Raw genomic sequence first — 15,456 nt, forward strand, 5'->3', positions numbered from 1 at the left:
AATAAAGACCGTGATGCCATTCAGTATGCACAATGCCCTCACCTTCCCTCTCCCACCAGCTTCTCTGCATTGTTGCTTTCTTCATTTCTCATAGGGCATGAGATTACCTCCACAGTTATTTATGGGAGTGTTCAGATAAGCCCTTTTTTCACAGGCAACACACATACACACACAAGGACTGTTATAATTTGAGTTTATATTGCAAGTTCAGCTATCACTTCCTCTGTTCCCACCCTGCCTTTTGGAAAGACATCCAGTCACATGATATGCTTGTAAAAAAGCTTGCTGATTGAGGAAGGATGCAGGAAGGATATGGTTTTGCAGTGACTGCATAAGTGTTGTGTACGACCTGAAAGCTTGGGTTTATATAAGGACGAGTTTAGATGTGAATTTTAAAGATTTATTTATTCTGATTTTTGAATAAGTCACAACTCCTGAACAGTATGCCTGCTTTAGAGAACTGTGGACTAATCTGTGTTAATGGGATCATTTATGTATTAGCATGGATATCAATACATAATTGGCACCCTGGATTCCCTGCCTCTGTTCCATCAGAGATATCAAAGTTTTTTCAAATAAATTGTCTCAAAAGTTTCTTTTTGAAGTTGTCGGATGCAATCATGTCTTAGCTCGTGTGCTTCCCATCAAAATCTCTTGAGGAGTTTTGCCATTTGCATAAGGAGAGTGCTTAGGCTAGCACAGAAATCTTTCTGAAGGATGCTGTGTTCCCCCTCAGTAAAGTTCTAAGACCTGAAGAGCCCAAAACTTCATGTCACCCATTACACTGTCATGAGAGTGTATTTATTGTTATATAGTGAGGGAGCTGGAGCATGGAGGTTTGTATTTTAAAGGTTTGTTTTGGTCATTCCATGTTCTGCCAACATCTAACATCTGTATTTTTTAACTCTTCTTAGTGGATTAGATGCATCTGTTCAGTTCCAAGAATAACGCTTGATTTCCTGCATTTATAGGTTGCAATAAAATCCATTCGTAAGGACAAAATTAAGGATGAACAAGATATGGTTCACATCAGACGGGAGATTGAGATCATGTCATCCCTCAGCCACCCTCATATCATCACCATATATGAAGGTTAGTGAATGTGATTTTCCTCCCTGACTGCTCTGTTACATTCTTGCAGACCTGATGTTCGTGTTTCTTGAGATCGTGCAACCCTTACTCCTGGTGTAGCTCATCCCTTACCAATGAGACTGCCTTGAGCACTGCCTTCCCTCTGAGCTACCAGTGTTTCACAGATGCATAAACCTTTGCTAGGAAGAGCTTCTTCTTGTGTGAGTTCATTGTGTCAGTCGCAGGTGGGAGATGGTTGCATGTATCGCCTCATGTCCTTGCTCCCACTGTACAGTTCAGTTTCATTTCACCCTCACTCATGAACCAGCCTGATGTCTGTTCCTATTCCCAGCCCCTAGATCAGTCCTTGTTTGCTTTATTTTCCCTGGACTGCACAGGACTGCTCTTATCTGCTCTAGGACTTTGCACCTCCCTTACCAGTCAGCTCAAGTTGCTACTTCTGTCATTGCAGCTTTTCTACCTGAATCCCAGCGTCCACTTCCTGTCCACCGCTGCACACTTTCCTGTCACTCTGGTGGCTGGCTTATCATTCCTTTTTCCTTATCCTGTCTTCCTCCTCTACCTCCTTTCTTCCGGGGACACAGCTAGGAAGATTTGCCAGTTTGTTTATGTCCCAGTACTAACTTGGCAGGTCATGTTATGTGCATGCTAAAAGATGCCAGTCAAAAGGCCTGTTGCTGCAGGGAGAGAGGCTGCATGTTGTACGTGGGATGTAGACTCCAGAGGTTCAGAGGGACCTGGGTCAGGCAGTCTTATCCCTGGGGATCACCCTTTTTCCTCTGTGAAGAGCAGGAAGCCTGAATGTAGCCCTACACATTTCTATAGCTGTGAGGTAAATGAAGAAGGTGATGAGATGTGTATGGCAGCTCTGCTCTGAGAGTTGATACGACTGATTAAAACAAGGGCTGTCTTGGCGTACTGTTACACTATCGCATATTGAGTTATTCAAAAGCATGTTCTTGTACTTGAAAAGAGATGAGTATCTGTCTTTTTATTGAATAAACTAATAAAAAGGATCTGGGAACAGAAAAGGGGAGGGATGCTGTGTCAGCATGTGGGTTGCAAATGGAACAAAAGTTACTTCAAATATGGATGGGAACTCAGGAAGAAAAAATATTAAGCATGCTGTGGTTCTTTGACCAGTTGCCCTTCTCATACTTACTTAAAATAGTTTTTACTGAGTTAAAATATTTGTAAAAGTGAAAAAGATTACAGCATTTTTAGGAAGCAGACACTAAGTCCTGGGGGAGTAAAACTTCCCTCTCTGGCCCTGCGGAGACAGGAGCAATGCTTCTGCAGCAAAGCCAGTTGAGCTCCATGATGGAGAATTCATCTTGTCGGAGGAGGATGAGCACCCGTATCAGGTTCTGGTGTGTTTTCCAAGCAGTCAGAGTCAGTATTTGGCCTGAAGCAGCCAATGCTGTAACTTAAGATACGGTAGCACTGGGAAGATGTGTGGTTATGCAGCTGAACCCACAGGAGCTGCCCAGAGGTGAGGGTGTGACCTCAGGGGCCCTTGAGTGTGTGCTTCTCTTGAAGCTGAAGAGTACTTGTTGTGAAGTTAAGGGACTACTACATCAAGTGCTGAAGTATTTTTATCCTCGCAAAGTTGGACTTCAAACACATAGGTTTTCCTCTTGAGTGATGCATAAAGAGTGATAATATTGCTATCCCCTGACACAAAATGTTGAAGTCAGTAAATCCTAAGAGGTGGGCTTAATCTCACTAAAATTAAGCAATCCAACAATTCTGCAGTTGGTGTATGCTACAAGTCTAGTGTCCCTCTCTAGTCAAGAGAATTCAGCATCTTCCCGGTGTGGTTGACTCCCTCCTGGGAGACCTTTTTTCAGATGAGTGGGATAAATGACATATTGGAGGCTCCTGTTGGAGTCTAGTTGACTAACTTAGATCAGATTGACTTTAAGACTGAAGCCACCCTTGAGATATTTTACTCCTATCTCACAAATTTTTACTGCAGGTTTCCAGACTGCCACTGCACTCTCTATAGGTGCCAGGTTGCACAGATGTACCATGGACAATGCTGGATATCCCTGTAATAATATTTGAAAGCTCTTTGTACTGCATTTACAAACGTGTTTTCCTTAAGTAGGATCTTGTTTAGGTATCCTTTTGACCTTCCTGTTAATAGCAATTAACCTCTGAATTTGTCTACTTGATGTAAATACAACCTTATCTTTTTTAATTGATACCAAGCAAATAAAGATGTGTGGAAAGCAAACTTTCCAGTTTAGAGGTGCTTCTTTGTAACCTAATCATAAAGCATGTACCTTGCCCATTACTGCCAGGGCAGATGCACAGTTGTGACTAAAGAAATTACATCCTCTCAGCAGGGCTGTAATTGGCAATCTGTTGAGTGTGGCTGTGAGGGAAGTGCTCCTTTAAGTGACTTTAAACTCCTTGAAAGGGACTGGATAAACGAAGTCGGCTTTGCTGGCAGTGTTCTGATTTCAGCACATAAATTTTAGTTTATAGAATAATGCCCCTGTCCATTCATCTGTCTGTCTCTCCCCTGCCACTCGCCCTTCCTTTGCCCTATTGCTTTTTTGCCTTGAAAACTCCAGGATTTTATAATAAAGCCTTTGAGAGCTAACATATTTTTCCAGGAGTAGCTTGAGTGCAAAATCTGCCTCATCTGGCAATACTTTATAAAAGTTAAACCAGGGAAGGAACATTCTGTGAACATTTAAACACATGTTGGGCCAATCATGAGGGTGAAGTTACACTAGATACGTTTAGGAGTGAGCTCTTGAGTCTTTGTAGTGTGAAGTACAGTTGTCTGCATTACTGTTTCTGTGCTGAAAGAGTTGTCCTTGGTCAGCATAACCATACAGAAAAGTCTGCCCTTTTGCAAAATGTACTTAAAGGTGAACAGACTATTAGCTAACATGTCTGTAGAAATGGTTTACTGAAGATCTTCCCTGGAGAATGAATAAACGTTAGGATCAAAATTTGGTACTCGTGGAACATGATGGCATTAATGTAAACGAGAAACTGAAGGAAAATGTGTGCTGAAGTGCTCTGCTGAATTGGGGCCAGGATGCTTATAAGAGTGCTGCACACTTTGCATTAACAAGGCACAAAATATGGATCTCCCAAGTGCTTGAGCTAGGTTGCATGCTTAATCAGGAGACTGGTTCAGCTCTACTTCCAAACCTCAAAGGCAACAGGAGATAATCTGACAGTGTGTAACAGCACTGGCACAGTATTCCAGGATACTACACTTGCCAAATACATGTTCAGTCTCACGTTTTGTGCCAGACTTCATGCAGCAAAGCATAAACACACTTGGTGTTTCACCCACACATAGGCCTGTCTCCAGTGTGGGGAGCTGTGTCAGTCAAGTCATCATATCATCAGCAAAACCAGCTGCATTGTCAGAAATCTGCCTGTGTGGCAGCTGTTAAAGGTGTGTGGACACAAGCCATTGCTGAGGAACTGCATCCTTGCAGCTGTGCTGGCTCAGACGAGTGTCTCCTGCCGTCAGCTGTATGTGGGCCTCAGGGTGGGACAGCGGCCGGGGCCAGGGTGGCAAAACAGTCACCTATCTCAGGCTGTGACAGTTAAGAGCAATCCCAGCCTCTGTCCAAGCCTTTGCTATCTCCTGGTTTTCAGACATAATCAAAACAAACTTTGTTGCCTAATGACCACCCTCCCCCTTCTGTGTGCAAAACACCTGAAAAAGCCATGAGTCCCTTTAAACATCATATGGATGACTGGGCTTTAATCAAGAATGTTGGAAGTTGGACAGCTGAAATTATTCTTTTTTTTGGCCAAGAGAAAGTGCTTCCGTAGTGATACTGTTTAAACACATTTCTAATTAATTTCCTCTAATTATGTAGGCTTTTGAGTTTTGAGTGCTTTATTATCATTGTTTTCAGTTGATTACAGCCAAGAACATCAAGTAATATTTCAAGTGTCTGGAGATATTAATGAAACAAGAATAAACAAACTTAACTCTGTAGTTACCATACCTCAGCTTTATGAATTTCCTGCCATTCAGGGTGGTCACCTAAACAGACTTCATTGGACATGATATAAACTCAAATGTGTGAGATCACGGGCAGGTCTAGTTTAAATGTCAAACTGATTGCCAGCAGGGATGAAATTTATTTTGATCTTCTCATTTACACAGTCCTGCCATAGTAATGTAAATATTTGCCTCTCTGAAGTTCCTCGACATTTAAATAATATTTAAATAAAGGGGAGTTAGTGCTTTTATTCTTTGCCGAAACAAAGACAATTAGTGTAATGTGTTATTGTGACCAAATTGGTAACTGTCATTTTTCCTTCCTTCTAAAGAGCAAACCATCATAATCTGCATATCCTCAGTCTTGCTCTGTGAGAAGCAACTTCACCAAGGATAATAGTTCCCATTCTGATTTAATCTCCTCACTGGGGAAGAGTAAAATATAGCATGTTGTATGATTTAAAAAGATTATTGCAGGATCTTAACAACGTTCCTTTAATTAAAAAGGAGATTCAATTTGGCTGAAAAAGGCCATTATTTAGAAGAATAATTTAACACAAGTTTAGCATTAAAACACATACTTTGTATCTTGATGTCTTCAATTATAGTTAAGCATATGCATAAATTTATGTGTATGCATATACATGATATTCTCATTTGATCTGGGATATTTTAATGTCTGCTATATGCTCTGTTAAAAACAGTAATAAAATAATACTGCTGCTAAAAACCAGCTAAATTAACATTATGCCAGGGGGCTGTAAAAGAGTCAAAACCACAAAAGCTGAATCAGGCTGAATTTCCAAGGTAAAAGACAGTTTTCAGTACTCACATGACTTTTTGAAGAATAATTCAAGGCTTATTTACACAAGTGAGGTAAGTGGGTCATACATGAATTTTCTGAATGAAAAGGTTGTTCTAGTCTGCATCTCCGAAATTAAAAACAAACTTACTTGTTCTTTTGATTTGGCTGACCTTTAATAAAAGAGCATTTTGTAGCAGTGGAAAGGTACTTCTGTCTTCGGCTGTTAGGAGAGTAATAAAAATACCACTGAATGGAAAGACACCAGATGGAAGGAATGTCAACATACTGGAACTAATTTAGGAGATTGCTCTGATAGAGAGCAAAGGCATGAGGAGAATTCAAATGGTTCCAGTGCAAAGAGATTGGCCGCCTCTCTTAAACTAACAAACTAAAATCCTTACCCCAGGGTTACATGTAAACCAAATGGAATCAGCCCACAAGGAGATAGTCCAAGAATCCTCCACCCTCAGCACTCACTCTGACTTTAGTATTCTTTGAGCTTGGAGGAAGGACTTCTTTTTATTTTGGTAGTAAGTCAGTCCAAAGTGAACTGTCCTAATAGAGAGGTATACAGTGTACCATTAAACCTTTCTGACTGATGTTTGCAAAACCGTGCCCATCTGGGCTTTCAACAATTTTATGGTGAAGCACATCTTAGCAGAGAAGAAATATAGTGAGTGTGTTCATTTGGTGTCTTGTCCCATGAGTTTCAAAGGAGGTGATTTTGGTGTAGCTGGAGGGACGAATTTGGCCATAGGGTTGAAAAGAAGAATGCTGATGAGCTAGAGGTCAGCCAGCTATTTGGAAAATGGAAGGCTGTAGATAGAAGCTGAGTTCATAATTTCACAGCCTCTAACTGTAAATAAGTGGAGAGATTTTATGCAAGAGCTATTACTGTAGTCGAACAGCCTGTGAAAGAGGCATGGATTATTCATGTTAGAAAATGTACTTTGTCTCAGATATCTCTTTGATAGCAAAAAGTGAAATTCTTTCCCAATTTCACATTTATGTTCTTCAAGGAACTTTGAAGTCAGCGGATTTGGTTTCAGTTATGAGCCTGAAGGTATAGACTTTTTCCTCTGTCACTTTTAAATAAGAAACAAACATGTTAGAGTTAAGGGTGGGATTTAAAGAAAAGTAAGACATTTTTGACCACTGTATGTTAAGCACCCTTTGCTGCTTAGGTTCCCAAGGCTTTTGGAAACCAAAACCAAGTGGTTTTGACCAGACCAAGCCCAAGCAAACTTGCAGCCCCTGGAAAATGGTGTTTCTCTGCGTTGCTATGGCCAATGTCTTAGTCTTTTGTTCATCTCGTGGGGATACAATCACATTTTTCCTTACACCATGAGGTTCATGCTGTTCCTGCTCCTGGTTCCTGATGTGCTCTCACACTGCTGCCCCTGCTTCCTCCCCTGTGGCCGCATAAAATGCAGTCATCTCCACAGTCAATCCTTCAGCTGGCAGGCTCTGTCTGCTAAGGAATAGTAGTGATTTGCAAGCACTGCTCTGCAGCAGCACTTGACCACTGTGGCTGAGGCAGTGCAGCAGCCCTCCTGCCACATCAAGGTCTTGTTGCAGCTCTCAGAGTAACTCAGAGTGGTGCAAATAAACACAGACGCTCAGAAATAGATGACACACAGCCAGTAGCAAGCATTTCTCCTGCTGCTGTCCCCTCTAATAGATGAAGCTTGTGCCTTGTATCTAAGCAACCCCCCTATCTTGATTCTTAATTGACAAACCATCTCCCCTGCTATCCATGTATGGGTGTTGGTATTGACAGTTCTCTGCTTATCTAATTTGGCTAGCCATTTACAGAGTATTGATGGTTTGAAAGAAGCTAAAGCAGCCCCACCTTACTCATACATGGTCTCCATCCCTTGACCTTGCTCAGGGCTGAGGAGCAGGCTTATGTGACATGGCTGTCCCAGAAGTAGCAAGATTTGGGAAGTTCCTGGGGTTCAGCATCCTGCCAAAGCTATGCTTCTCTGCTGCTAGTAGGTGCAGCCAGGGTTCAGGCACACTTCTAGGTGAGGGTGAGTTTCAAAATGAATATGCAGTAGGATGGCAGGTTATAAATCATCTGCAACAAAAACAAAGAGTGAACCAAGCATCCCCAAAGCTATATGGAGGCAACTCGTCCATCATCAGCCCACAAGTTACAGCCCAGGTGCTAACAGGGCATTATATTTATTACCTCATTATTCTTTGCAGTAAGTCAATCCAGCTTTAATTAATGCCCTCTTCTCTTCCTCCAGTCATTGGCCACAAGGCTTTCTTCAGCATTTGTTTTTAAAACTACATGCTGTGCTCAGAAGGGAAATTCAGACGTGCCTGTGTGAAACCTACCTGACATCCTAAATACTACTGGGAAAATTCATGGTGTACTTGGCTGATGGTGTAAGACTTGCCAGAATACCACCTTTTCATCTGCCTGATAGTCTTAACCACTAAATTCCTCTTTAAGGCTATGTGTGTGTGTGAAGTCATAAATCCCACTGCCTTTCAACCTCCTCTTCCTTCAGCTGCAGCTCTCATTTTAGATTTTTCTGTCTGCTGTTCAGTTCCCTCTCTGCAGAAGTGCCCACTCCTGAGGTTCAGCTGATACTGTGGAGGTGCTCTGATGTGAAATGACACAGTTGTAAAAAAATACCTCCCTATTCACCTCTGCTCCTGGGTGGAGAAACAATTTGCTGTTTAATTCTGTAATTGTTCAGCTATGATGATGGTGAGGAAGGCTCTGTAATGTCACCTAAGTTCAAGGATAGTTTCCCTCTCAAAATTCTCCCTCGTGAAAAAAAGTGTGCCAGTAAACTGAAAACCAAATACGAGTTTCTGGAATAATTCTCTTTCTATTGATTCTAGTGTGGCTTTGTGACAAAAATTTGAAATTTGGAACAGGGATTTATGCTTTCCTAAATTCAGCTTGATGATATTATCTCAGTTTCCTAGAGGGTGTAAGAGAAAATTTGAAATGGAAAATGCCTTTGAATGCACATTCCTCCAAACCAAATGCTTTCCACCTCATTTCTGTAGAAATGTTGGAAAATACATCTGGATCAGGACTTGTATTAATATGGCAAATTTGAGTCCAAAAGAATTACATGTTAGGATTTAAAAATTCAGAACATCAAGGATGATTTGAGAAGACTCTTAGAACTGAGTAATGAAGGCAAAACTTTCATAAAAACACAGTCTGGAAGAATGCTCTATCGTGGCAGGACTGTTGTTGCTGTTACTGTCACCAGGAGCACTGCACACCTGGTGGGACATCAGCTTTTGGAGGAGTGGGGCAAGAAGAGCCAAGGGCAAACGTGCCTCTGAGCTGAGGGTGGTCCTCAGTTGGAACTGCTTGGGATATGTATGGGATAATTCCATGAATATGGGATATTTCCATGAAAGTACACTGAGATCATCTCTGCCATGTGGCAGCTTCACCTACATGTGTGTGATACATGTTCGTGCGTGATACAATAACCCCTAACTCATGGAATCAGCTGGGGTTTCAGGGAATTTTGTTGTTATTGTTGTTGTGTGGTTTATGTGTTTGTTTTAAATCATATGTCTTATATGAGAGCATTTTCAGTGATTTGTCTCAGCTTGCTATTTCTTTTTGCCTTCTTAAAAAAGCCTGTACCTAACATTAGAGAAGCAAATGTGCACATTACTGTTTTATTGGTAGCACATCACAGCACTTCCCTGTATGACATGGAGCATGTTCAGTTTTTCCCAGACAGTATCAGTCTGTGTTTCTTGGAGAGGATACTGTATGTATAATCCATCCAGAGACGGCTTTCCCAGTTTCCGAAGTTTATTGCTAATGAGGATGCACATAGGATGTAATCACTGGCAGAGGCCTCTGCTTCGGGGTACAGTGAGGCCAGCAGACAAGTAAGCAGCCAATTTTATCTGGCTGTTTGCTCTCTCTTTTATCAGAGCTGTTTGGCTGGGATTCAGGGGTGTTAGAGTGAACTGCAGAGGCTTTGGCTTGTAGATTTGAGTGACAGAGTGTGAGAGGACATGAGACAAGGCCTAAGAGAAGTAAATATCTGTGTGTTAAGAGAGGCAGCTTCACATTTCACTGAAAAAGCTGAAGCTTAATTCTGTTTTTTTTTAAATCACCAAAGACTACTGGCTGAGCTTTGATAAAGAGATATAGGAAGGCATCATTACAGTTGGGCTTGTCAAAACTAGCATCTATTTGTAATAGATCCTTTAGCCTCATTAATTTGTATTTGCCTTGCTGCCAGTGTGACCACGGCTGCCACAGATAAAAAGAAAGGAAAAATCACCATGTTTTCATATGGCAGTGGTTACTTATGACAGGTGCAGGAAGTTTCCAGTGGGTTGCAATGGATTTTCAGTGACACAAGAGAAGAGCTATTTAGCAGCCAGGAAAATACAGCAATTCCAGACTATTAACAGCCTGCTTTACTAGATTAAATATTAGTTATCTGCCACTCACAGTGAAGTCCTTGACAGCATGTGACACAGCATACTCTCAGCCCCGAAGAACAGTCAGGCTGTGACGTGGATGAGATGATTTTCCTTGCTCTGCTTACGCTGGCGTTGTGCATTGCCGCCAGCTCTGCACAAGTGACAGAGAATTACAGCATTCAGTCTGTGACATGCAGTGGGACACATGGTAGGGGCAGGAAATAAGGAAGCTTGAGGAAGAGCTGTTTGCATGAGACGAGGTCAGAGCCACACTGACAAGAGCTATACTGCTCTGGAGGTGCTGCAGCCGTAGCAAGTTCAGGTGTCCATGCCCGCTACGCTGTCACAGAGAGTTGGGATGGAGGAGGGCACATCCATCAGTTGGATACTTGTTGGATTTTGGTGGTAGGTGAAAGACAACCAACAGTCATTGTAAGCCAAATGGCAATCCTGTTTCAGTTACTGAAGACAAGAATGTATTATGCCTTCTATGAGCCCTTTCCAAACCCTTTCCTGTCTGCTTCTATCCTCTGGCCTCAAGTGGGCTACTTGTACAAGGAATTCTGTGCTGGAGCAGGAGCTGGTATTCATATATTACTGGCACAAGTGTCCACCTCACCTCACTCTTTGCCACCTTGTAACCCCGTATTATTTGAGACAAAGAGGTTCATGTAGCCATATGAAAGAGAGGATAAACTCAGTTTCCTTCTCTTGGTCTGAGGTGTTGTAATCTTCCTCTGGCAAAAAGTAGCTTTGGAACTTGCTTTTTTGCAGTGAGATTTGTTAGTACGTCTTTCCAGGCCTCAGTGGTGGTCTAGGATGTGATCAGACATCCCGAGTCTTCTTCACTCAAGTGTCAATTTCAAAATGTATTTAATCAACTGTAGTGGTTTTTTCTTTTCTTCTGTGCAGTGTTTGAAAATAAAGATAAAATTGTGATCATCATGGAGTATGCAAGTAAAGGAGAGTTGTACGATTACATCAGTGAGAGGCGGCGATTAAGCGAAAGAGAGACAAGACACTTCTTCCGACAAATAGTCTCTGCTGTGCATTACTGTCACAAGGTGAGCAAAGGATTTAATGGTAAAAAATGCTGTTTCAAGGCTGATTACTGGCATATATTTCAAAGCATGTCTGAGGCAACAACATTCATTATTAAGTATCAGAATACATGATTTTATCAGTACAACAGAAGATCTTCATTAAAAGCACTACACTGAACTAGTGCCTTTTTAAAGACTAATGATGCTTTCCTGTGCTATGACAGATACCAGACACACCCTTACTTTAGGCAAACCTTGCATTTTTGCCTTTAAAATATTTCTCCTGACATTTAAAAACTCAAAAATTACAACATCAACTAAAGAACCTCTACAGCTTTAATATTAATGCATTCAAACAAGTGTTAGTTTGCAATTTGAATATACTAGTAAACAACTTTAGAATAGGAGATATATGAAAGAAAAAGCCAAGAGAAAGCTATGAGGTTCATGCATGAGCTTTAGTACATGCTCATTCTGGATAGGTAAAAGTAACTTTACCAGATGTAGCAGGAAAGATACCATTTGCTAATGACCTTACCCATCATGGTATCCACTTGGAATAACAAATCAAGCAATTAAACCCAAGGTAGCTGACTGGCTGTCGTCATGGACCTTTTATTTCTGTTTATGAAACAACTGCATAGAGTCAAAACTTGTTTGAGGCTAAAGGCATTGAGCAGCTAACACAATTTTAATTTGAATTCTTAAAACACTTAAGTCTCTACTTGAATTCTCATAAAAAATGGGATTTCTCAAAGTCCTCACCGCATAGTGCTGAAAAGCTGCAGTGCCATTCCTGATACATTTAATTTTCCCAAGTTTCTGTAAAGAAGGTTCTGACCTAGACCCAGTCTGTTTGCTTCCATCTCTAACATTTACAATCCTTTGGGATTATAACTCCCCCGATCCATGATCCACATGGCTACTCATTGGAGGAATGTGGACTTTTATAGGGGCTAACGTCATTGACAGATATTGGTTTCTCGTGTCTGGGAAGAATATCCTGCTTTCACACAGTGGGGGCAGGATCCAGGATGAAATTCAGTTCTGAAAAGACATGCCCCAGCCCTCTGCCCCCCCCCACCCCCACCCCCTGATGTTTCAGAGTGTCTGTGGGAGGACAGATTCCAGTCATTCTTCCCTTAACCACACACCAAGTGACTAATACAGCGCCTGCCGCTAGTCACTGGGCCATGAGTGTTATGACAGTGAAATCAGCCCTGAAATGTAGATGCAAAGACCACCCTGCCAGCTCACCTTTAATTTTTCCAATATTTTCTTATGCTCTTCCCAATTTTTTTCTTCCTCGTTTCAGAATGGTGTTGTCCACAGAGACCTAAAATTGGAAAACATTCTTCTTGATGACAATTTTAATATTAAGGTAAGATTCTTTTTCTCAGTTTCTCAGAATGGATTTGCATGTTTTATAACATTTTTACCCAAGGCATTAGAAGAGCCATTGTTATGGTAACAGCTACTAAGCAACAGCATCTGGCAAGAGGCTGGAGGTTGGGGGAAGACACCCCTGATTGCCAGTAATGCACACTAAATGAAGCATTGCATACTTTGGAGGTGAAAGCCCTGTCCTGACACACAAAGGCCACGATTCTCAATGCAGTATCTACCCACTGGTAGAAAACAGCACAGCATTTCGTGCAATGGGTCTTATTGTACAAATCATATTATTGATGGCTGCTTCTGAGGCTAGGAAACAACTGTTCTGGTCTACAGGGTTCAAGTGCCTCCTACAGAATAGTATGAATGTTCTTTTGATCATGGCTGGAAAATAAGCAAATAGAGTTTCAAAATAAACCTAGTAAAGCACATGTGCTTCATTAGGAAATGGCCTTGAAACTTCAGACACAAATGTATACTTTGGGTAGTGATGTCATTTCCATGCCAGTTCTCCCCAGTGAAAGCATAAGAGTGACTTTTTTTCCTGTCTTTTTCTTCTATTGTTTATAGCTGTAGCACAAAGTTAAATAATGCAGAGATTTAATTTCCATAGTAATTTCATATATATATATATATATATATACATATATATCCTATCTGTATTCCTTTATAAAATAAGTGTAATTTCCAAATGGCTGAACCTGTTTCACTTTCAACCTTTTTCCTCCTTGGGTAGCTGGATGTAAGGGTGGCTGGATATGCTCATCCATGGACAAACAAGCAGAGGGAGGAACACCAAACAGTTTCTGCTGATGCTTGAGCATCCTTATTTAATTTAAAAAGTAATCAAGGAGCTGCTTGCGTAACCCAGTACCTAAATAGCCTGGGTCTTCCTTTTGTCTCCAGTGAAAACCCTGGGGCTGTAGGCACTGCCTTCTGTGCTTCACAGTGGAGAGATTGCCTTCATTTTGAGCTGATGTGCAATGGAAGTGGAAAGTAACATGTGGTAGCTGCCATCTGTGTAATGCTGATGACAGAAGCTAACTTGGATCAGCTAGTGGATTAAAGACACATAAATATGCGGTTTCCAAAAATAGTCTTTTACAGAAGGCCCATCCAAGGCAATATTTGGATGTTTTGCTGTTAGCATCCAGTGTTGGAGCAGACCTCCCCTCTCCTGTTCCTACAGGGACACTGTCTGCAGCAGCCAGAGCCTTCTCAGCAGTGCTGAAAACAAAAAGTAGCCTTTCGAGGACATTGTATACAAATCAGGCTTCCGCAGGCAGGATGACCTTTCTTTTCACATTACATGCCAAACGATCTTCCCAGCTAATCAGAGAATTCTTGAGAGAAATGAGGAATTTGTGGAATTTGCTAGCTGTGGAGAGCTGGATCTCTGCACTGAGGTCCTCATATGCAAAACCAGTTATTTCCTCAAGCCTCTGAGGAGCTGGTCTTTGTCAGACTGTTCTGCTCCTGCCCCTCTGTCCTTTATGGGAGTTGTTCACCTGTGGGTAGAGTGGAAGGATGGGGCAAGGACAGGTGGCTTTGTCTGGTCTGCACTTGGAGCTGACCCAAGGGCTTCAGAACCACAGATGCATTTCAGCTGCCATAGCAAGTGGCACTGTTGTGGAAGAAATTCAGGTGGCAATGCCTCCTCACATACCTTCCAGTTATTTGGACATGCTTTTCTTGAGGGTTTCCCTTTCCTGACTTGCATTGTGTTTAAACTGCTGTAGGTGTTTTTCATATTTCCAGCCTTTCCTCAGCTACATCTCTTCACTGTTAAGGCTTCTGAGCAGTCAAGGCTGCCTTGGCATGGGGAAGTGGCTTCTTGGCTGCCCCCTAGTCACTACTTGTGCAAAGGGTCTCATGAAACTGAAAAAGACTGAACTCAGGAAGGTATTGGTATTTCATACATCTTACAGTCAATAGTGTTTGAATTTAGATTGCTTCAAGAGATGCATAATGGTATGATTTTTCTTTTTCTCTCTGCTCTCTTTTTCTAAATCTTGTGACTAAGGTCAGCTTTGAATACTTGATGGTAAACATACAGCCACTATTTCCCTGATGCTGAGGTTTTAAATATGTTGCTGTGGTTTCTGTGTTACTTGCACAGAATTTTACTTCCCACTTTTTCTTTGTTTCACTAAACAGTAACCGTTGGCAAGGAAACACATATGGAACTGTAAATTATTTATTAGGAGTAAATTTATCAGGTCCACATTCTGAGAGTACTTACACGTGGTTTGTTCAGGCAGAAGAAAATTGCAGGCATTTGGTATTGACTGAAGGCTTCAAATACTCAGGGGAAGGCATTTTCTAGAAATGGATTGATAGTATTATCTGTACTTTCCTAGTATTTATATTTCATTCAGTGGATTACAAACACAAAATTGGTAGTTTGATTTTAAGAATGATAAAATTAAAGGAATCTCTTCATTCTTGGGTGCAATGTGCAATTAAATACATGTTTCTGATGAAGCCAGTGATCTATGCATTATGATTTAAAAAACATGTCATAATAATGTGAAGAAAAAATATGATGTTGTAAAAATAGATCCCTGTATAGCAGCTTAAATAATACTTTTAAAACAGGGAATAAAGAAGACAAGTAATCCATTAGAAATTATTATCCAACCTAAAAGGGTCCCGAGTCATTTTACTTGTTACTACACTAACTCAGAGACCATTCTTAA

At 41.2% G+C, this 15,456-nt stretch overlaps 1 protein-coding gene across 1 annotated transcript in view; it reads left to right on the forward strand.

Moving 5' to 3' along the window:
• NUAK1 (NUAK family kinase 1) overlaps positions 1–15,456 on the forward strand; it is a 45,931-nt gene that overhangs the window by 22,158 nt on the left and 8,317 nt on the right. Inside the window, exons 2-4 of the mRNA XM_054278101.1 lie at positions 972–1,092; positions 11,232–11,383; positions 12,678–12,743. Of these exons, the coding sequence (XP_054134076.1) occupies positions 972–1,092; positions 11,232–11,383; positions 12,678–12,743 (339 nt within the window). The remainder of the gene's footprint in view (positions 1–971; positions 1,093–11,231; positions 11,384–12,677; positions 12,744–15,456) is intronic.

This window comes from Melozone crissalis, unplaced genomic scaffold (assembly GCF_028551555.1).
Source record: "Melozone crissalis strain CALT ecotype California unplaced genomic scaffold, PUWL_Pcris_2 ptg000004l_1, whole genome shotgun sequence".
Classification (NCBI taxonomy): Eukaryota; Metazoa; Chordata; class Aves; order Passeriformes; family Passerellidae; genus Melozone; species Melozone crissalis.